At 48.6% G+C, this 23,576-nt stretch overlaps 1 protein-coding gene across 3 annotated transcripts in view; it reads left to right on the plus strand.

Annotated features, from left to right (window-relative positions):
- Positions 1–499: 499 nt before the first annotated feature.
- Coro7 (coronin 7) overlaps positions 500–23,576 on the plus strand; it is a 55,609-nt gene continuing 32,532 nt past the window's right edge. The window contains exons 1-7 of one of the 3 annotated variants that reach the window (XM_071605827.1): positions 500–663; positions 3,055–3,151; positions 4,877–4,951; positions 9,063–9,133; positions 9,564–9,747; positions 13,386–13,462; positions 20,434–20,484. In XM_071605827.1, the coding sequence (XP_071461928.1) occupies positions 604–663; positions 3,055–3,151; positions 4,877–4,951; positions 9,063–9,133; positions 9,564–9,747; positions 13,386–13,462; positions 20,434–20,484 (615 nt within the window). In that variant the 5' untranslated portion in view covers positions 500–603. The remainder of the gene's footprint in view (positions 664–3,054; positions 3,152–4,876; positions 4,952–9,062; positions 9,134–9,563; positions 9,748–13,385; positions 13,463–20,433; positions 20,485–23,576) is intronic. The other 2 variants (XM_027940518.2, XM_027940519.2) reach the window with 2 other exon arrangements.

Consider the following 23,576-nt stretch of genomic DNA (forward strand, 5'->3'; position numbering starts at 1 on the left):
ACATCGGTGTTACCTGGGGCCAAAGGCTTACCCTTTTTTTTTTTTTTTTTTTTTTTCTCTTTGCTGCGGCCCGAAGTTAGGACCAGGAGCACGGTAGACAAGCACTCTACCACCGAACTATATCCCCCCTAAGTCGGGTTTCCTGTCTCCGGAATCGCTAATTTCTGCCCTCCCTAATTGAGGAGGCAGGTAGTGCAGGAAGGGACGCCTAACACACTGAAAACCCTCCTGGGACAAATCCTGCCCGCAGAATCTCCATTGCTGAGCCAAGTCCCCACGCGCGCCGCCGCCCGCAAAAAGCCGCAAGGCACGTGACCACCCACCCGCGCCGGCGCTTCCTCGGCATCTGGGCGTGGCTTCGCGGACGACCTCGCGGCCATTGGCAGGGAGGCGGAGCCGACGGCGCGCGCCCTCCAAGAGAGAGGTTGGGGGCGTGGTCAGGAAGCCCGCAGACGGCTACGATTGGCCGGGCGCGCTCAGGGCGTGACCGTGGACCAAGGGTTGCGGGTGGGGCAGCAGGCAGCTGGAGTCGCGGCTGCTGAGCGTGCACCTGAGAGCTGACTCCCGGGTCACCCAAGCTGTGTGCAAACGGTCTCTGCCTCCATGAACCGCTTCAAGGTGTCCAAGTTCCGGCACATGGAGGCCCGGCTGCCCCGCCGCGAGGTGAGCCTGCTCCGCTGGCCCCGAGCCCATGCACCGGCCCCCTCGGGCCGCCCTCCCCCTGCGCCGGCCCCTCAGTGGACGCCCCGGCTTGCCAAGTTTCCCAGCCCTACTTCCCCCGGGCTCTCCCTTCAGGCCCAGGCGCCCGGGCCGCCCCGTCGCTGCTAGGAGGGCAGACGTGGCCCCGCTGTTCGGTGATCCCGGCGGCCTGCCTGGCCCGCCTGCCTAGCTCTGGGACCTCTGAGGCGAAGTATCCCTTGCGACTGGGGCCAGGCTTGAGACTTGCGAGGCTGCCTCCCTTCCCTGCTTCCGGTCGGCCTCGTTGGGGAGCTGAGATCTGGAAGCTGCTGGAGCCTGCCCGCTCCTCCCCGCCGCCGTGGACCGCCGTGGACCGCCTCTGCCCGGGGCCAGGCTGAGGGAGAGATGCGTCTCTTTCCCTGGCCTGGGCGAGTCCGAGTATGGCAGCTGTAGAAGGGCGCCGTTGGCCAGAAGCGGGCCCTCCCTCGGGTTTCCGCCAGCGCTTCCTCCTTTCTCTGCTTCAAGCTCTTCCTTTACTCTTGGTGATGCTGCCGGAGCCTGGGTGGGGCCTGGGGAAGCCAGAGCAGGTGGAGCTCAGAGGAAGAGCTGAGCCGAGTGCTGTGTGTGGGGGTACCTCTGACCTCCAGCAGGGCAACAGGTCTGATGAGGGATGTGCTGCACGGATGATGCCAACCTTGGTCTGCTACTCCCCGTGTTATTTGGAAGGCCTGGGAGTGTCCTCGAATAATTGGGTTTAGGAACTGATCTCTAGTGGCCCAATCGCGGCCCAAAGCAAGCCAGGGCCACCGAAATGCAACCGCATTTCCCTTTCTCACTGATAGCCACATGAAGGAGATAGCCAGCAAGCAGAGAAATATACAAGGGCATTGCAATGTTTGTTTGGGGGATGCGTGGGGTACTGGAGATTGAACTCAGGGGCACTGGACCACTGAGCCACATCCTCAGTCCTATTTTGTAGTTTATTTAGAGATAGGGTCTCACTGAGTTGCTTAAATCCTGGCTTTTGCTGAGGCTGGCTTTGAACTCCTCTTTCTTGCCTTATCCTCCTAAGCTGTTGGGATTACAGGCATGGACCACTGCACCTGGCCACATTGCAAGTTTTAATAAGTGCATTGAAAGACACTCATGAGGAGCAAAGATGGAGGGTGATGATGTGGGGGTTAATTTCAGTAGGGTGATGGGGAAGGTTGCCTGGATTTCAACTGAGGCTCAAAGGGTGAGAAGTGAGAAAGAGTCTGGTGGAGGACTGAAAAGAAGGCAGGTGGATGGAGAGCAGTAATCAGGGAAGCATAGTGACAATTAAGTGCAGAGCTGTTCTGCCAAGTCTGAGGGGCTGTGGAAGAAGTTGGATTTTGTTTTCAGTGCAGTGGGGACCCTTTGAAAGGCAGAGGGAAGTTTTTAGTGTTTAAACTTGCATTAAGACCATTGCTGGCAGTGCAGTAAGTGCTCCTCAGGGGGTCTGGAGAGTACTTGGCTGGCCCTGGTGCTTACTCCTGAGTGGGTCTCAGTCCAGCAAGGTAAAGTGCAGAAAGAGGCGCCTAATGGAACCATAGATTGCAGTGAAAACTTGAATTTATATTAGGGAGACAGGAGAACAGGCAGTCTGTTCTCCTTTTCAAAGAGACTGTCTGTCATTATGCTTGTATGGTAAACATGAATTGGGAGGGAAAAATAAAGATGATACTGATATTTTACTGGTGGCAAGTGAACTTTGAAGTAAGAAATTTAGGTGTGATGCTGCAGGTGGTTGGACTGGGAAGTTGAGTGCTCTGTCATTGGGGCAGGAAGGAACAAGGAGCTATGTTTTGACACCAACAGAGGAAATATGAGGGCCTTGTTGATCTCATTTCAAAAAAAGCACCCCATGCCTGTGGGGGTAAGGTGTTCACTCATTTAGGACACTTAATGGAAGCGCATATTCTGATAAGGCCAAGCCTCAGTTTTCCCTGTTGAGAATGGGTGCTTTTCTCCCAGTGCTTGGAGGGGTCCCTGAACCCTGGCAGAGCCCTCAGCAGCACCATTAGGGAAGCTGAGCCGTCTTCTGTCTTAGCTACTCACTCCTCCTCCTCCTGCCTCCCTCCCTCCTTCCCTTTTGAAAGAAATAGGCTTCCTTCTGACAGCTTCTTCATCCTTTTTAGGGAACTGACTTATAAGCAAAATCACCCCCCTTAGTGACTTAGGTTATTTCAAGAACATTTTGCATTTCCTAAAGGACTGCGTGAATGGGAACAGGGTTTGATCTAAATAATGCATCTCTAATGCTGCAGCTTTAGAGTAGAGTTTTCCTCTGCCCACTGCTTTAGTCTTGAGTAGAAATCTGGCCTTTACCACACATTTCTTATTCTTTATTTTCAGGCCTGGATCAATGACATTCGTGCAGGAACCACCCCCTCATGTGGGAACCAGATTAAATCGAGCTGTACCTTGATTGCCTTCAACTCTGACCGTCCAGGTATGGGGTGGACTTGGTTACAGGGAGGACATGGGACTTGGCAGACCAGAGATTTGGAGTGTCTTGGGGTAAAAGGGCTCAGGTGAGTGCCTCACAGGGCTTAGACACCTGCTTACTAGTCGGTATGCAGTAATCTGATCAATTTTTTAAAAATATCTTATTAGTTGTTGTTGGACCTTTATTTTTATGATCTCAGTGTCTTACACGTGCTAGGCTCTACTACTGAGCCATAACCCCAGCCCAATTTTTTTTTTCAAATTTTTTTTTAGTTATAGATGGACACACTATCTTTATTTTATTTTTTATGTGGTGCTGAGGATTGAACCCAGTGCCTCACACATGCAAGGCAAGCGATCTGCCGCTGAGCTACAACCCCAGCCCTGATTGATTTTAATTAAGGTGTTCCTGTTGTTATTTTAAGGTACTAGGAATTGATCCCAGGGGCACTTTACTACTGAACTGCATCCCTCAGTTTTTTTTGTTTTTGGCCTGGGATTGAACCTAATGCCTTGTGCATGCTAGGCAAGCACTCTGCCAGCTGAGCTACTCCTCAACCCCTCCTTTTTATGTTTTATTTTGAGACAGGGTCTCACTAAGTTGCTTAGGGCCTTACTAAGTTGCTGAGACTGGCTTTGAACTTGTGATCCTCCTGCCTCAGCCTCCCAAGCCATTGGGATTACAAGTGTACGTTACTGCACCCGGCCATCCCCAGTCTTTTTTATTACTTATTTTTTAAAATTTTGATACAGGGCCTTGTTAAATTACTGAGGCTGGCCTTGAACTTAAGATCTTCCCAAGTCACTGGGATTATAAACTATTGATCCTGATAATACAGTGTACTTTTATATAAACCAGTGATTGTGGTCATCAAGAGTATGTCCAGGGGCTGGGGTTGTGGCTCAGTGGTAGAGCACTCGCCTAGCACATGCGAGTCCCTGGGTTCAATCCTTAGCACCACATACAAATAAATAAATAAAATAAAGGTATTGTGTCCAACTGCTTCTAAAAAATAAATATTTAAAAAAAAAAAGAGTATGCCCAGGAGGGTAGAAAGAGGACTGATGCTTCTGTTTCCCGCCCTCCCCATGGGCTACTTATTTTTGGTCTGTGGGCCTGGAGTAGCTGGGGTTAATAAGAGTGCAAAGATTTAAAAAGCCCTTGCATGAGTTGGGACACCCTTGGCTGTTCGTGATAACCTTTTTGGCTTGTCTGAGAAGTCAGGAGCTTTAGGCAGAGCTGTATCCAAAGATTTATATATACTGTTAGCCTCAACCTCTCTCTTAGTCACTCAACACTTCTACTTTGGGGTATTGGTTTCTTTTCCAGGTAAAGGTGGAAGAGGTGGCAGCCAGTGGCCCCACACTGACCTTATTATTATTTTTTATTTCTTTTGTGGCACTGGGGATTAAACCATGGATGCTAGGCAAGTATTCTACCATTGAACAACATCTCCAGCCCAAAGCTGATCTTTTATATGGCTCACAATGTAAGAAAAACAAAACCTCTTTTTTTTCAGTGGCATCTGTGTATCTGATGCACAGATGGTTCTTGTGTGGGGTGTAACCTAACTCTGGGCCACTATGTTCAAAGGGATATGAACTTATAGAGGCTCTGGAGAAGTCCTAGGCTGAGTTTTTGGTTTTTATCTCCTCTGGGAGCCCTGAGCAGGGAGGTAGGTAGTCCCCATTAGTCTCAGAGTCAAAGAGCCCTGTGTTTGCTTAACAGGTATGTTGGGCATCATGGCCTTGGAAGGCCAAGGAGAAGACAAGAGACATGTGGCCTACCTGGGCTGTCATTCAGGTGAGTGGGTGCTTGACCCAGGAAGCCTAGAAATGGCCCTTCCTGGGGTCAGGGATTGCTATACATGTGGTCCCATGGCCCCCTGGTCCCATGGCTTATAGTCCTCACTGTGTTCTGCAAAGTGGCTGGACTCAGAAGGCTAGTTTAGAATTCTGGTCCAGGAAGAGAGGTGGGGAGCTGGACATTCCAGGTTTTCTAACCTGAAGGAGGGAGGTGTGCACTTCAGGGTTAGGTTGGCTCTCTGTCACTGTGGACAGAGACACGATGTGGGGGATTCACTCCTGTGTGCCTCCTAGCCCTGTATCTTCTCCTGGAGCCCTGTGGGGCATCTCTCACCCCAGGCATCCTCTGCAGTCAGGCCACTCAGGGCCCTCCAAGGAGGTGGCCACGCTGGGCTGCTGGGTCAGAGGTAGGCCCTCACACAGAGCTGATGTCTGCTGCAGCTTGCTTCTAGAGCGCTTGGCAGCCTGCCCATTTTGAGGAAACAGTTTGCTTTCCTTAGAACAAGGCAACACTGGCCAGACTGGCTTTGTCTCCTCTGTCCAGCTGCAGCAGCTCTGGGCCCAAGCACTCTGCTATGTTCCTGGCAGCCTATTGGGAGGCCTTGGGATGAGGGAAGTGGGGAAGATCCTTGATACTTTGACTGGGTAGGCTGCTCACTGCAGGAATCCTGATAGTGACAATGAAGGCAGTTAATAGCCATAGCCAATATTTATCCAGAATACTAGGTGCTAAGTTGTCTGTGTTGTATTTTGTTTTTGTTTTGTACTGGGGACTAAACCCAGGAGCACTTAACCACTGATCCACATCCCTAGTCCTTTTTGTATTGTACTTAGAGACAGAGTCTCACTAAGTTGCCTATGGCCTCGCTAAGGTGCTGAGGCTGGCTTTGGCCTTGTGATCCTCCTGTGTTAGCCTCTTGAGCTGCTGGGATTACGGAAGTACGCCACTGTGCCTAACTTCATCTGTGTTTTCTGATCTAAATTTTTAAAAAATATTTTTTGTAGTTGTAGATGGATAGAATACTTTATTTAATTTACTTATCTTTTTATGTGGTGCTGAGGATTGAACCCAGGGCCTCACACTGAGCTACAACCCCAGCCCCTCATCTAAATTTTTAAAAACAACTATTGAGGCATCATTTACATACTATATAAACATTGCCGTTTTAAGTGAATAATTGATGCTTTTTATCAAAGTTTTAGAATTGTGTGTACCACAGTTCAGTTTCAGAATATTTACATCCTCCCCCAGAAGATTCCTTTGGAGGAATTCCTTCTGCTTCCACCTTAGGCACCACAGCCTCAGGCCACTGTTGATCTACCTTCTGCCTCTGTAGCAGTCGTTTGTACATTGTTGTCATATCCAGCCAGCCACCTGTTTTCATAAATATTTTATTGGAACATAGCCTTACCCATTCACTGACTTGCAGTTTGGGCTGCTTTCTTGTATTAACTGTGGTGTTGAGTAGTTTTGCTTTGTTTTGTGCTGGGGATTGAACCCAGGGCCTTGGGCACACCAAATACCTGCTGTCTCACCGAGTTATACCTCCTGCCCAGAGTGAAGTAGTTGACAGAGACTGTGTGGTCCTGAAATGCTAAAGTAGGTAATACCCTACCTTTTTTCTTCCCCTCAGTCCTGGGGATTGAACCCAAGGACACTTTACCACTGAGCTACATCTCCAGCCCTTTTTATTTTTTATCTTAAGACAGGGTCTTGCTAAGTTGCCCAAGATGGGATTACAGGCATTTGCCACTGTCTGGCATAAGGTCTTTTTTTTTTGTATCTTGCAATAATGACTAATAATAAACCAGTTCTCAGTACTGGAGTGATAAGAGTTAATCTAAAGATACCAGTAGAGGGGCTGGGGATGTGGCTCAAGCGGTAGCGCGCTCGCATGGCATTCGTGCGGCCCGGGTTCGATCCTCAGCACCACATACAAAGATGTTGTGTCCGCCGAGAACTAAAAAATAAATATCAAAAAAAAAAAAGATACCAGTAGAGACCGGACCATGAGGGCCAAGATTTTTTACATTTTTGTTTTTGTCCACATTGTAGCTTTTGTTTTGGGGGGTTTTGGTTTTTGGTTTTGGCACTGGGGATTGAACTCAGGGGCGCTTAACCACTGGGCCACATCTCAATTCCTTTTTTGTATTTAGAGACAGGGTCTTGTTGAGTTGCTAAGTGTTTTGCTAAATTGCTGAGGCTGGCTATGAACTTGCAATCCTCCTGCCTCAGCCTCCCGAGTCTCTGGGATTATCGGTGTGCACTGTGCCTGGTTCAGGTTATAGCTTTTGATTGAGAACATTAGCAGTTTGTGATTTTTTTTTTCCTCTACATTTTGGGGATTAAATAGATCAACTAAGATGACTGAGTATATGGATTATGATTGCTCTAGTGCCCAGTTTTTCCCACTCTAACAGATGGACTGAGTGGACTCATGAGTCCTGCCCAGGTGCCATCATTTTCAGGATCACACATTTTCTACCTTATTCATCTTATAACATAACTTATCCTGTGTGTGTGTGTATGTGTGTGTGTGTGTGTGTGTGTGTATGAATATATATATTTTTGGTGGTACTTGGGTTCAAACCAAGGGGGTCTCATGCTAGACAGGTGCTGTATACTGAGCTGCATCCCTGGCCCTTCTTAAATTTTATTTTGAGACAGGTCTTTCTAAGTTGCTGAGCCTGTCCTTGAGTTTATGATATTCCTGCTTCAGCCTCCTCAGTAGCTGAGATTACAGGTGTGCACCACACTGGGCCTGGCTTCATGTTTACTTCTCGATGCTTTGTATCCATGGTGGAGCCACCCAAGTTGGTGGGTGATGTCTTTGAAAGGTGGTAAGCCCCGCCATCACTAGCATTCTATAAACAGATGCTGGACCACTCATCTATGGGGTAGCTGAGCTCCAGCTCCCTCAGAACCTGCCCTAGAAGTACCAGGTGTCATTCACATAAGTGCCATTGGTAGGAGAGACTGGGCCCTGGCTGCTGCTCTGCCTCTGGGGGCTCCCCACCTGCAGAGGCTCTTCCATTTTCTCATCTCGGGGGCATGTCTGCCCTTAGTCCAGCAGCCAGTGAGGTGGGGCCACTGGGACACCTTCAGTGGTCCTGGGGTGTGGGTGGTGTGATAGAGGCTGGAGCCTATACCTGCTCCAGCTGGGTAAGATACTGTGACCTTCAGCCACACCTACGCCCTTGATAGCTGTGTTTCTCTGGGTGGTGGTATCCTTATCCTCCAATTGGGGCGATGTTGCCTACTGCCTATAAAGATTTGATGAAGTCTGTGCAGGTGAGGACTCAGTGCAGATGCACTCAGACTACTTAGCTATGTTACCACATCCCTTTCCAGTGGGAGATGCCAGGCTGCCCACACCATCTGCTATCTCTGGCCTAACACCTGCCCTGCCCAGAGAGGAGCCCCAAGATCAGGGTAGCAGGGGTTCTTGCCTCTGGGCCCAGGGCTAGTGTGGGCCTGCTGGCTGGGAATACAGGCAGGGCTATCTAAGGGGTGCTTTTCCATAGCTATCCTCTCTTGTCTCTTTTGGCTATGAGGAAACTGTCTTGCTCAGCCCTACGGCAGGTAACAGGGATGCTGGCCCACAGTCTTGTCCACCATCCACCCTCCCCATCCTCCAGCTCCAGCCCACATCACCAGCCTTGTTTCCCTTTTGGACTCTGGCTGACTTTGAGTGCCCCCATGTCCTGTACCAGCAACCTGAGACTAACTTCTGCTTGCTTCAGCCAAGGAAGTATTTGTTGGGTGACTTGGGACCTTTTGCAACTGAAGTCTGTGCTGCCTTGAGAGGCCTGGATTGGGCCACTATGTCCACACAGATGCCTGGTAACCTGAGGAGCTTCCTGCTCATTTTCCTGTGAGCCTCCTGATGCCTTTGACCACCCTGGGACAGCAGGGCTGTGGTGGACATGTGTCGCAGGAGGGGCCGAGGGCATTTGCTCCCATGGTATCTAGAAGGGCTCTCGCTTTTACCTCTGTCTGGGAAGAAGGTGTTACCTCCATAGACTTGAGCTTTGGTTCCGGCCTGGGGTGGATCCTGCTGAGTTGGAAACAGGACATTACAGCAAGTTCATGCATTCTTCCCCCACAGACCTGGTAACTGACTTGGACTTCTCTCCCTTTGATGATTTCCTTCTGGGCACGGGCTCTGCTGACAGGACGGTGAGTGGAGCATTTGGAAGAGCTGGTCATGTCCCACCTACCCCAACTTTCTGAACTCCCACAGGGTCTTCACTTGCTCCCCTTCCTCAGGCCCTTGGGCCCTGAGTACCTGCCCGCAGCTATGGTGGTGACTAGCCTTTACACCATATTATTGCCCAAGGGAAGGAGTCTGGGTGATGTGAGAGACTGAAGGGGACAGCAGAGCCCCTGTCCCCACTCTGACCAACCTTTGGTCACACCCTGTGAGCTCTGAACTGGGTTCCCTCCCTCCCTAGGACATAGAATATGCAGCCCCCAACCCGAACAGCTGAGGTGGGTGAGGTGCCCCTGACCAGCCAAAGGGTGTTTTCTTTGTGGACTGGCCTTGTTCAGCATGGGACCTCTCTGGGGCCAGGGGCAGCCCTGGTTTACAAACTCAGTTCTTCCACAGGTGAAGCTGTGGCGGCTGCCAGGTCCTGGCCAGGCCCTCCCCTCAGTGCCTGGAGTGGTGCTGGGCCCTGAAGCGCTGCCAGTGGAAGTACTGCAATTTCACCCCACCACAGATGGCGTTCTGGCGAGTTCAGCAGGCAGAGCCGTGAAGGTCTGGGACGCAGCCAAGCAGCAGTCTCTGACAGGTGTGGCCTCCCTGGTGCCCTGGATAGCCCTTTCTTTCCTTGTTGTTGTTTTGTTTTATTTTTTTGGTATATCCCCATCCCCCCCCCTTTTTTTTTTTAATTTTTGTAATAGTAGATAGATAGGGGCTGGGGATATAGCTCAGTTGGTAGAGTGCTTGCCTTGCATGCACAAGGCCCTGGGTTCCACACCCAGCACCAAAAAAAAAGTAGATAGAATGCCTTTATTTTATTTGTTTCATTTTTATGCGGTGCTAAGGATTGAACCCAGTGCCTCACACATCCAGCCCCCTCTCCCTTTTAAACCTTTTTTTTATAACTTTATTTTTCTATGTGGTGCTGAGGATTGAACTCAGTGCCTCACATGTGCTCTGCAAGTGCTCTGCCACTGACCTGCAACCCCAGATCCCCTTTTAATTTTTTTTTTTTTTTAGAGAGAGAGAATTTTTTTTTTTTAATATTTGTTTTTTAGTTCTCGGCGGACACAACATCTTTGTTTTGTATGTGGTACTGAGGATCGAACCTGGGCTGCACGTATGCCAGGCGAGCGCGCTACCGCTTGAGCCACATCCCCAGCCCCCCTTTTAATTTTTTGAGACAGTGTCTCACTAAGTTTCTTAGGGCCTTGCCAAATTGCTAAAGCTGGCTTTGAACTTGTGATCCTCCTGCCTCAGCCTCCCAAACTGCTGGGGTTACAGGTATGAACCACCATGCCTGGCATGTTGTTTCAATAATATGACTTTTAAAATTCGTATTAGGACCAGGCATGGTGGTGCAGTCCTGAAATCCCAACAACTTGGAGGCTAAGGCAGAAGGATGACAAGTTCAAGGCCAACCTTGGCAACTTATCAAGACCCTCCCTCAAAATAAAATGTTTAAAAAGGCCTAGGAATGGAGCTCAGTAGTAGAGTGCCCCTGGGTTCAATCCTTAATACATAAAAAAATTTTTAAAAAGAAAAATATAGCAGGGTTGGTTGTTTAGCTCAGTGGCAGAGCACTTGCCTAGCACACATGAGGGCCTGGGTTCCATCCTTAGCAATACACACACACACACACACACACACACACTAAGTTTGCTAGGCGCGGTGGCACATGCCTATAATCCCAGAGTCTTGGGAGGCTGAGACGGGAGGATCGCAGGTTAAAAGCTAGCAGAAACTTAGGCCCTAAGCAACTTAGCAAGACCCTGTCTCAAAAAAAATGAAAAGGGGGCTGGGGTCATAGATCAGTGGTAGAGCACTCGCCTAGCATGTGTGAGGCACTGGGTTCGATCCTCATAAAAATAAATAAATAAAATAAAGGTATTGTGTCCCTCCACAACTAAAAAATTAAAAAAAAAATAAAAAGGGCTGGGGATGTGGCTCAGTGATGAAGCACCCCTGGGTTCAATCCCTTGTATCAAAATATAAAAATAAAAAAGTATCAAAATAAAAAAGTTGCACAGTGCAACTTCTGTAAGCCTTATGAGATAAGCATCTGTCCCTCTCCACATAGGCATCTGTTTTCATTTCTTAGCTATTTTATTTTCTATTGTTTTCCTCCATTTTTCTACATAACTTCCTTATACTGTTATTGCTTGAAAAAAAATTTTATAAATATCTTTCTTTTTGAGTGTGTGTCAGGGGTAGGGGGTTGAACCCAGGGCCTCTTGCATGCCAGGCAAGTACTCTACCACTCAGCCGCACATTCCAACCCCTAGAACTGTTTTCAGTGTTGAAAACAAACCCCTGCCCTCCCACCTGGAAGCGGAGGTTTTGTTTTTTAAAGCACCCCTCCCATAGGTGCTTGTGTCTCCTCCCTCAATCCCCATGGAGAGGTCACAGTGCTGGGTCCGATTCCTCAGTGTTTAAGTGATGGTGATGTTGGCAGCCTACAGCTGAGACCTGTGATATGCCAGTGTTGGGAGTGGACTGAGCTCACTATAGAGGGCTGTCAGCACAGCCTGTGTCCTAGGGAGTCCTTTCCAATGCCTCAGTTACTGAAAATTCAGCCAGTGCCCACCATGAAGTCATTTTGTGCCATGGGGGAAAGGAAAAGTGAAATATAAGGTGTAGGTCTTGCCCTGGTGAGCCTCTGGGGTGGCCTAGAAGACCATCCTGACCCTGGAAGTGACAGTGGAGGTGATGAGGCCTGCCTCTTGTTAGGGAGCAACCGCAGCCATACTACCCCTCCCAGGCTCTTTTTGTGTGCCTGACATTGTGCTGAGGGCCTGCACATCTGTCTGCACAGCAGCTCCTTTGGAATGTGTCAGTTCCTGCTCAGGAGGTCAGATAACTTGGCCATGGCTGTGGCACTCGTGGGTAGTAGAACTGGGATTAGTCCAGGGGAGGGAACCTTGGTGGTTATCTATTGCTTTGGAACAAATTTCCCAAAACTAGATACTTAAAACAAATACAAGCATTTATTACCTCAGAGTCTTTGAGGGGCAGGGATGTGGGAGTGGCTAAGCCTGGCAGTTCTGGCTCGGTTCTCCTGAGGATGCACTTGTCTGAAGGCTTGACCCGTGCTGGGGGAGCCACTTCCAAGACAACTAACTCACAAGGTGCTGGCTGTGGACAGGAAGGCTCAGTTGCTCCCCTTGTGGGTCTCTTGATGGCTGCTCGAGTGCCCTAAGGGAACAGAGAGGAAGCATAGTGCATTTTCTGACCTGACTTGGGACCCAGGTCACACACTAACATGCCTTCCAGCTTCTGTATTTTGGAAGAGAGTCACTAATTGCTTCTCCCACTGAGAAGTGGAGGGTATTAGTGTCTAAGACTGCCAATGCGAAGAACCACAAATGGGGTGGTGTAAAATATCAGGAGTTATTATCTAACAGTTCTGGGGTTTAGGAGGCAGATTGAGGTATAGGCATGATCAGCACCTCACGAGGCTGTGGGAAGGTCTGTTCCAGGGCTTGCCTCTAGAGCTCCCTGATTTGTAGGTGTCTATCTTCCTTCTTTCCCTCCATTCGTGTTTGTCTTGTTCCCATTTTTCCCATTCTCCCAAGTTCCCATTTTCATAAGCATACCAGTTATATTGCATTACAAAGAAACAATATTCCTTTTTCTTTTCTTTTTGATGCTGGATCTCTAACCCAGGGCCTCTCACCTGCTTAGCACAAGCTCTACCCCTGAGCTACCCCAGCCTAAAAGAACCCAGTTTCAAATTATGTCACATTCACAGGTACTGGGACTTAGGACTTCAGCATCTTTTGCAGGGATATGATTCAACCCACAACAGGAAGAGTTTCAAAGAACATGTGGATGGATGTATTTGAAAACCCTTGCTAGGGGAAGAGAGTGGAGTTGGCAGGAGCAGAGGTCCAGGGCTGCGGTGACCCAGTAGGGATGGCAGAGTGAGCGGAAGTGAGCCTGGTAGGAAGTGAGAGCCAGGCTGAGGAACAAGGAGCCACAGGAGGTTGTTGAGTACAGATGTGACCTGACAAGGGCAGAGTTGTAGGAAGAAGCCCCTGGTATACATGCCTCCTGTCTGGAGGGAGCTGCTGCCTGTTTCTTCCTAGCTGAGTGGGACCCTTTTGCTGCTGCTGCTGCTGCTGCCTTAACCCTGGGAGTTACCCTACACCAGGCCTGCCCCAGGCCTGCCCCAGCCTACTTCTCTGAGAGAAGAGCTGGGGCCTGACTTTGGCTGCTTCTCTGCAGAGCTGGAGGCCCATGGGGACCTGGTGCAGAGTGTTGTCTGGAGCCGGGATGGAGCGCTTGTGGGCACGGCATGCAAGGTAAGTAGGCAGTGAGTCTGTGGGCCTCTGCACAGGGCCAGCCGTGCCTGTCCTTGCAGGTGTGGCAGGATTTATGAAGCCAAAGGGCAATGAGGTCAAATGGGACATTTGTAAGCTTCCACCCCACTTGGGCTCTATCAGAATGGGCCTGAGCAGCTGCCCACTGCTGGTGCCTGGCCTTTGCGATTTAGCTCCATCCTGTCCTCGAATCAGCCTTACGCTACTGCCTTAATGGTTTATCCAAACTCAAGGCTCATGTTTGGTAGCTTCCATATGCAGGGTTCTGTGGCAGCCCCATGCTGTTGGACATGGCCACCTTCCATGGGTGGTACAGATGAACTGCAAGTTATGATCTGGGACCTACCTCTGAAAGGGAAGTGGTACTTTGAGTTTGTCAGAGAGGCTGGGGAAGCTTGGCCTTAAGCAGGGGCTGTGGAGCAGAGGTCTAGGGTGGGGAGTAATCCTGGGAACAGGGAGGACAGAGCAAGCTGCTGGGGCAGGTACCTGGCTGGACGCCACGGGAGACAAGTACCCAGGCCTCAGGGGCAACAGGAAAGCATCAAAGCGTTAAAAGTCAGAGGGCAGGGCTGGGGCTGTAGATCAGAGGCAGAGCACTTGCCTAGCATGTGTGAGGCACTGGATTCGATCCTTAGCACCATGTGAAATAAAATAAAGGCATGCTGTACATTTACAACTATGAAAAAAATTAAAAAGTCAGAAGGCAGTTGGTGGTGTGAGGTGAGCAGTTTTGTTTTGAGTGCTTTCCTGGCTGCTGTGTGGACAGAGCATGGCAGATGGGCAGTGTCCAACACTGGATGTTGGACAACTTTCTAAGGGATGGAAAGAATAATTCCTTAGCTAGGGGTGGTAGAAACCAGGGCAGACACGCACAGCCACAGGGAGGAGCGCTGAGTGCTAAGTGGTGGATTGAGAAAGGAGTGGACATCATGAGACTGGTTCCTGGGCTCCAGGAAGAGCCCCTGCACTGAGACTGGCATGAGCAGTAGGTGCCACAAGGTGCCAGAAGGGCACCTTGTGTGGATGTTCTGGGTACTCCTAGAGTGATTGTTGGTTGTTGAGCTTAAGTACCTGAAGCTGTGGAAATGAAGCGTCACCTAAGTCTCTGGCCCTGGTGGTGCCCAGAGCTGAAGGTGGAAAGGTGGGCATGGTTTTTGTTCAGAGGCCAGGAGTGCCTCCAGGAGGAAATGACAGCTCATTGGAAGAAGGATCCAAAGCCTACAAGCAGAAGGTGGCAGGTAGAGAGCTAAGGCAGGGTGGTGCCTGGACCTAGGACAGAGGGTCCCCAGCATGGCCATGCACCAGAGCCCAGGAAGACCATGGGATCTGGGGATGTGGGCGGCCTTGGTGCTGTGCTGGACCTGAGGACACTAGTAGAGAATGGGTAGGTAGCAAGGGCCTGGCGCCAGGGCCTGGAGGAAGGAGTGGAAGGGGTGGCAGCGATAGAGGTGATGGGAGTTCTCCTGAAGTAGAAGGCTCCCAACAGTAGACTCCTCTAGGCCCATGGTTCACACTTGGAGGGACCCTATTCTCTGCCTTTTTGGAAGGTGAATTTCCTAGTCCTTACCGATTGTTTTTTTCTGGGTTGTTCATTAAGCAGTAGGTTCCAAACACTGAGCCCTCAGGTTGAGAGGAAATCCAGTGGGGCTGCTGCCCCAGGAGTGCCCCTCTTCACTGCCTAGCTGAGGATCTCCTGGGGCCACGGTGAAGGGGCAGGTGGCCACTAGGGGGCACGCCAGCCCCTCGGATGGATGGCCTCTGCCGCCTGCGCCTGCACCTCCTTCACAAGTCTGCTCCTGCCCAGCCAGGACAGGGCCACTGCAGGGAGGCTGCATCCCCTGCAGGGCCAGCCCTTCAGGTCATACTATGGATTCCTGTTAGGACTTAGCCTTAAAGTACTGTTCCAGAGGGCTCAGCTGCCTCCATGGGGTGCTGTGTCCTGAGCCCCAGTAACCCACCTGTGAGTGGCACTGTTGTCCCATTGTCCTCATCCTCCTTCAGCAGGCTCAGGGCTTGCCCAAGTCACAGAGCTCATCAGTGGTTTGAACCCAGGCCCCTGCCTTTTCTCGCAGCACTGTGGGGTGGAGAGGTATTTCCCTTGACCTTCATCTCTGAGACCTGCTCTCCGTCCTGTTCCATTTCCTGTGCCCTCTTTATGTTCTTAATCTATAGTTGTCCTTGTCCCTGGCTGTCTTCTTTGACTCTCACTGGCATTGTTTCTGTCACAGTCCCTAACTGTCTTCTCTGCCTGTCCCTGGTTGCACCTTCTCTGCCCTGTGCTGTCTTTCATCCCCTTCATAAGTGTGGTCTACATATGTCACCCCAGGACCCTTGGAGCCCAGGTTGTGGAGCACAGAGCTGAGAGGAGCTACTCCCTGGATCCTGCCTAGTGCCCACCCGGTGTGTGGCAGTTGCTCAGTAAACTGCATCTGGGAAGGCTTTGCCAGGAATGGCACAGAGCCCTGGGCCCCTTCCAAGTATGCCCACAAGGCCTGGCTTTGGAAGCCCTCTTTGCTGGTCCCTGCCTCAGCTGACTGTGCTCTCCTGCCCTACCCACTACCCCATGCACTCCCCCCATTACACCAGTACACTCCCACCTCCACATCATGCTCGGGTTCTTCCACCTTCCCCAAATGCCTTTCCCTTGCCAGAGTAAGAGAGCAAGTTCTGCTTGTCCTTTAGGGTTCAGCTCAGGTGTCAGTTCCTCCCCAAAGGTCCCTATGACTATTCTGCAGAGTACAGCCCTTGGTTTCAAGTTTAGTGAGGGCTGGGCTGTTTGCTCATCTTTCTGTCCCCGGCACTCAATGGGGGCTTCTCATAGCAGGTATTCACTTGGTTTTCCCCTTCTTTTTTTTTCTCCCCTAGTACAAGGGATTGAACCCAAGGCCTTGTATATTAAGTAAAGCACTTTACCAATGAGCTATTTCCCCAGCCCACTTATCTAAAATTTTGAGACAGGGTCTCACTAAGCTGCCCAGGCTGTCCTTGAACTCACAAGCCTCCTGCCTCAGCCTCCTAAATTGCTAAGATTACAGACTGTGCCACTGTGCCTGCCCCTAGTCCGTTTTAAAATTACTTTTTTTGGTACCAGAAATTGAACCCAAGTGTGTTCTACCACTGAGCCACCTTCCCAGCCCTTATTACATTTTATTTTGTGATGGGGTTTCAGTGAATTGCTTAGGGCCTCACTAATATGCTGATGCTGAACTCCAACTTACAAACCTCCTGCCTCAGCCTCCTGAGCCGCTAGGATTACAGGTGTGGCTCAAAATTACTTTTATGTTGAAATGGGCTAGGGTTGTAGCTCAGTGGTAGATAGAGCACTTGCCTAATACACATGAGGCACTGGGTTTGATCCTTAGCACCACATAAAAATAAATAAATAAAATAGGCAATGTGTCCATCTATAACTAATATTGTATTATTTTAAAAATATTTTAAATAGGGCTGGGGCTGTAGCTCAAAAGTAGGGCGCTTGCCTAGCATGTGCAAGGCCCTGGGTTTGATCCTCCGCACTACATAAAAATAAATAAATAAACTAAAGGTATTGTGTCCAACCACAACTAAAAAATAAATATTAAAAAATATTTTAAATAAAGAAATATTTTTAAAACAAGAAAAAAGAAACAGGGTCTTTCCTAAATTGCTGAGGCGAGTCTCAACTTGTGATCCTCCTGTGTCAGCCTCCCAAGTTGTTAGAATTATAGGCAATGCTGCTGTGCCCAGCAAAGATCTCAGCCTTTTTAATTTTATTTTGAGGCAGTCTCTCTAAGTTGCCCAAGCTGATCTCCAATTTGCCATGCTCCCACCTTGGCCTCTGAGTCACTGGGGTACCAGAAGTTTGCTCCCACCCAATTCATGGTTGAACCTTTAGTGTTCTCCTGATGTTATAGGCATAAATTATTTTTTTAAAATTGTCAGTGGACCTTTACTTTGTTTATTGATTTATTTTTTTTTAAATATTTATTTTTTAGTTGTAGTTGGACACAACACCTTTATTTCACTTGTTTGTTTGTTTTTATGTGGTGCTGAGGATCGAACCCAGGGTCTCGCATGTGTGAGGCGAGCGCTCTACCGCTGAGCCACAACCCCAGCCCTTATTGATTTATTTATATGTGGTGCTGAGAATTGAATCAGTGCCTCCCACATGCGAGGCAAGTGCTCTACCACTGAGCCACAACCCTAGCCCTAGGTATAAATTATCTGAAACAGGTATTTTGCAAATATTTTCTTGAGTCTATGGCTTTGAGTTTTGATCTTTCATTCTCTTGACAATGTCACAAAGCAGAAAAACAAATTTTCAGTATTTTTTCCCCAGTGTTGGTGATCAAACCCAGGGTTTTGCACTTGCCAGGCAATCACTACACTGAGCGACAGCCCCGCCCAGAAATTTTCAATTTTAATGAAGTCCAATTTGTGAGATTTTTCTCCCATGATCATACCTAAAAAGTCATTGCTGTATCCAAGGCCACCTAGATTTTTCTTCTGTGTTATGTAACAAAGGTTTTATGGTTGCACGTTCTGTTCTTAGTTCTGTAATGCATTTTGAGTTAAACTTTTGTGAAAAAGGTAAGGTCTGTGTAGAGATTCTTTTTTCCTTTTTCCTGAGTTGTTCCAGCACCACTTGTTGAAAAGACTACCCTTTCTCCATGGTGTTGACTGGGTTCTTTTGTTTGTTGATGGACCTTTATTTTATTTATTTATTTATTTATATGCAGTGCGGGGCATTGAACCCAGTGCCTCACATATGCTAGGCGAGCACTCTACCACTGAGCCACAACCCCAGCCCTTGATTGGTTTTTGTCAAAGATCAGTAGACTGTATTTGGGGGGATCTTTTCCAGGCTCCCTTGTCTGCTCCATCAGTTTGTTTCTCTTTTTAGTAAAATTGGGTTTGTTCTCCTTTATTATTGTGTTGATTATTCTGGGTCTTTAGCTTCTTCATGAGAATATAGAATCAGTTTGTCGATATTCACACAGCAACTTCTGGATCTTTGATTAGGATTGTTGTGTGGACTCTGTAGATCAAAGGTGGAAAGAACAGATCTCTCTATGATACTAAGTCTTCATATCCATTCATTTCTTTGATCTTCCTTCTTTTTTTTAAACGCACTTTTTTAATATTTATTTTTTAGTTTTAGGTGGACACAATATCTTTATTTTTTTATTTTTTTGAGAAGTTTTTAAATATTAATTTTTTTTTTTTAGTTTTCGGCGGACACAACATCTTTGTTTCTATGTGGTGCTGAAGATTGAACCCAGGCCGCACGCATGCCAGGCGAGCGCGCTACCGCTTGAGCCACATCCCCAGCCCAATATCTTTATTTTTTTATTTTTATGTGGTGTTGAGGATCGAACCTAGCACCCCAGCACCCCACACATGCCAGGCAAGCGCGCTACCACTTGAGCCACATCCCCAGCCCCTTAAACGCACTTTAAAAAAATATGTTTTATTAGTTATTGAAGGACCTGTATTTATTTATTTGCTCATATGTGGTGCTGAGAATTGAACCCAGTGCCTCACACATGCTGGGCAAGAGCTCTACCACTGAGCCACAACCCAACCCTTTCCTTCCTTTCTCAATTTCTCTCTCATAGAAGAGATGGAATCTAGGAGCACCTTCCACTGAGCTGCATCCCCAGTCCTGTTATTTATTTATTTTTTCAGATTTTGAGATAGATCTTGCTACACTGCCCAGGCTGACCTTGATCTTGAAATCCTTCTGACTCAGCCTTCTGAGTTGCTGGGATTATAGGTGTATGCCACTGTGCCCAGCCTTCTGCAGTTTTTTCCATCAGAGTTTTGTAGATTTTCTCATATTTTGTCAATACATATTTTGTTAGATTTGTAAGTGAACATTTCAACTTTTTGAATCTGATGCAAGTGGTAATGTTTTTAATTTTAAATTACTGTTGTTTATTTTTTATAATATGAAAATAGGAATCTCTGAAACAGAAGTAGAGCTGCACTCAGACATAAAAATGACCTGCTGATGAGCCCCCACTGCCCCACCCCTGGTATCCAGCATTGACACCCTTGCCTATGTTGGTCAGGACCTTCATCCTTGCCCAGAGAATATCCCAAACATATGGGAACGTGGTCACACAAATAGAGATTTTTGTTTATTTTTGACCACAGTAGAATCATAGTGTGCCATGTTATTCTGCAACTTCCTTTTTGCACTTAACAATTTATTATGGACAGTTATGGCCAAGGCTATAAATAGTGGACACAGAGTCTGCCCTTTCTATGCACAGTTCTTTTTTTCTTTTCTTTTTGTGGTGCTAGAAGTTGAGGGGGCCTCGTGCATGCTAGACAAGCATCCTACTACTGAACAGTATCCTCAGCCCTCTGCCCCAGTTGTCTATGTATATACACTTGGGTACACGTACAGATACACAGATTATTCCACAAAAATGACTTGAATGAGGTCTGGGAGTTTTATTTCAGTAGAGTTCTTTCTTCTTTTTTTGTTCATTTCTGCTCTCAGGTAGTATGGGTCAGTAACTAAGCTGGGTGGACTGTTAGAAGGTGTTAGCTCCATTTTCTGATTGGAAGTTCAGAAATGCCATCATCCGAGGAGCCAGGACGCCTTGCGCAGGGCTGGACATGCCTGCAGAAGCCTCCTGCTGGTTCTGGGTCTGCATTCTCCTTTTCAAGGGTCCTATTGATGGCACCACTCCATAAAGTCATTGGGGAGACAGGAGAGGGCATGCCTGTGACATGCCTGGTTCATAGTAGGTGCTCAGGAAGGTGAGCAGTTGCCCCCACCAAATGTGGTCTTCTGGGGGAAGTGGGCAGGAAGCAGGACCGGTCCATGCCAAAGGAGGAACTGGGTTGGGGCATGTAATGCCAGCCCTGGGTACAGAGGCAGGGGCCAATCAGAATCTGGAGTGAAGAAACGGGCTGACTCTAATAGTATATTTTCTGTTTCCTCTTCTTTGCTTTTGCAGGACAAGCAGCTAAGGATCTTCGACCCCAGAGCCAAACCTGAGGCCTCTCAGGTGAGTTGTAGGGGTGGTGGGGTGGGTGGACACCTCCATGCAGGATGAGGACCCAGAGGTTGTAGCAGGTGGAGGAGGGCGGGCATGTTCCTGGTGCAGAGACCATGGGCAGTGGCTGCTGCTGGTAGAGCTCTTCCTGGAAAGCCAGTTCTGGGTCCTGGGAGGGCCTGGCTTTGATCACAGGGTGGGAGCAGCCTGGCTGCTCATAGGCAGGCGGAGGAGGTATCCTGTGGCTTCAGGAAGGTAATTTGAGATTCCAGTTTCCTTCTTTCCTTTGTGACCCTCACCCCCCCCCCACACACACACTCTCCTTCCCTGGCATGGTCAGAAGAGACCAGCAGAGAGTATCCCCCAAGTCTCCCACCCTCTGTGCTCCTCAGGCCTCACAGAGACCCCTGGGGTAGGGAGGACCTATCAGACCTACAGGACTGAGGGTTTCTGCATGTTTTGGTTGCACATGTTTCTGCAAGTGTATATTGCATGGGGGCACATGTGGCCATTTGCATTCCACATAAGGAGGCTGGGACCTGGGTTCATGCAGCAGACACAGAGTCATTGGGGAGTCATTAATTTATCCACCAGACCTAGAGGCAGCAGCCAGTGAGCCAGATACAGTGGCCCTGCCCTAGGTAGTACTGGGGGCTTCTCTTTGGGAATGGATTAGTGCTTTCTGAGCAACTGACATTGGAGCTTCAGCCTAAGTTTCATTTCACCAGGGTGACATGCACAGATGGCCTGAGGTAGGATGAACTTGTCCCAGAAGTCTGCTGAGGGACCCAGAGGGGAGGCAGGCCATGTGAAGAGCCTGTCCCCTGGGCTTTGGAAAGCCCCTAGAGTGTTTTAGCAGGAAGTGAGATGAGTGGATTTACTCCCCGCCCCATAATTTTGTATGGTGCATTATAATTATACATAATGATGGGATTTATTATTACATATTCACACATGCATATACTGTAAGAATATAATTTGGGGCTGGAGCTATAGCTCAGTAGCAGAGCACTTGCCTTGCATGTGTGAGGCACTGGGTTCAGTCCTCAGCACCACAAAAAAATAAGCAAATAAAATAAAGACATGCTATCCATTAAAAAAAAAAAAAAAATATATATATATATATATATATATATAAAATAATTTGGCCAATATCGTTCCCATTATTTCCCTTTCTTCCCCCTCCTCCCCTGGTCCCTGTTCTCTAGTAGTCCCCCTTCAGTTTTCATGAGATCCCCCACCTTTCTTTTCCTTTTTTTCTTTCTACCTTCTGCACATAAGAGAAAACATATGACCCTTGACCTTTGACTTTTTGCATTTAGTTTATTTTACTTAACATAGTGTTCTTAAGTTCCATCCATTTTCCTGCAAATAACCTAATTTCATTGGATTTAAATTTCTGATTTCCAATTTGTGATCCTCCTGCCTTAGCCTCTTAAGTAGGTGGGAATTTTCTAGAAACTGAAGTCTTCTCCCTCAGGGAGATGAAGTGTAGGGTCCTATTGCCAGCTCTGGGGAGACGCTCCCTAGCAAAGATACACACCCATCCACACCCTCTCCCCATTTCAAGGGCTTAATGCCCACCTAGGGCCAAGAGTAGATCATCAGCTCAAACACCTGGTAGCCTGAAATTTGAGTTTTTTGGGGGCCAAGATGGTACAGTCAGTTCCATTCTGGCTGAAGACAGAAAGGAAGCCCTATCTGACAGGTGAATTGAGATGAAAAGTAGTTTGGTTACATCCCGCCTGTGCATCCTGGAGGGGCTACCTGGCCTCCTCCTCCCAAGAGGACATTTGAGTCTCAGAGAAGTGTGGGTGTGGACAGTAGGCCTCACCTGGTAGTTTTCCTTAACTCACCTCTAAGCCTTTACCCAGAAAGGGGTCCAGGCTCTACTTGGAGGATAAACTGAATCCCCCCTTTCCCAGGTCGCCCTCTGCCCAGGGCCTCAGATGCTCGGCCTGGAGTGCCTGCACTCCTACCCGCTGGGCACGCCATGCCCAGCCTCTGGGCCAACCCTGGAGTGATTCTTCCTTCTCTCCCCTCCACGCTACCTCCTTCCAGCCCCCGCCCTTCCTCCAGCAGGGCTGAGTGGGGGCTGAGGTGGAGCTGGAGTGGCTGCTGGCCAAGGGAGTCTGATTCCTAGTGGGTGAAGGTCTGTGCCTGGAGGAGCCTCTGAAGGGGCTGCAGCCAGGAGATCTGGGAGGAGCGAGGGCGGCTCCCTGACTGCAGAGACTGTGCCTGGCGCCTCGGCCCTGCTGGTGCCTTGCGGGGGCAGTGGGCCTGGAATGCCGTCCTCCGCCTGGCCCTGCCCCCCACTTCCGCCCAGGGCATCTGGCCCACACCTGGCTTCTATTAAGAAAACCACTGCTGGCGGCAGGGGTGGGCGTGAGCCAAGGGGCCAGCTTCGGGGAAGTCCTTCTAGGAGCACCTTCTCTGAGGGGACATGGCTGGGGCTCCTGGAGGATAGCATCCTCCTCCATCCCATTTCTTCCCCTCACTATTCTCGGAGCCTGAAGGATGTGCTATGCAGGGACGAGTCCTCCCTTCACTGTCTGGACCCTGCTTTGGGCCACCTGAGCTTAAAGCAGAAACCTTTGGGTGCCTCCTTCCTATTTACATCCCTGTTTTGTTTTTACTTTTTATTTTCATGTATGTATAACATGTATTTTTAAATTTGTTCTTATTAGTTACACATGATAGAATGTATTTTGACATACACGTATGGAGTATAACATTCTTCTGGTTGTACGTGATGTATAATTATATTGGTCGTGTAATCATACGTGTGCAATGATAGTAATGTCTGATTCATTCTACTGTCTTTCCTATTTCCATTCTTCCTCCCTTCCCTTCATTCTCCTTTGTTTAATCCAAAGTACTTCTATTTTTCCCTATTGCCCCCTTATTGTGAGTTAGCATCTGTATATCAGAGAAAACATTTGGCCTTGGCTTTTTGAGTTTGGCTTATTTCTCATGATAGTCTCCAGTTCCTTCCATTTACCAGCAAATGCAATGATTTCATTCATCATTATGACAGAGTAATATTCCATTATGTATGTATACCACATTTTCTTTATTCTGTATGCATGTATTTTGTTTTGTAT

The sequence above is a fragment of the Marmota flaviventris genome, chromosome 19, assembly GCF_047511675.1.
Source record: "Marmota flaviventris isolate mMarFla1 chromosome 19, mMarFla1.hap1, whole genome shotgun sequence".
NCBI lineage: Eukaryota > Metazoa > Chordata > Mammalia > Rodentia > Sciuridae > Marmota > Marmota flaviventris.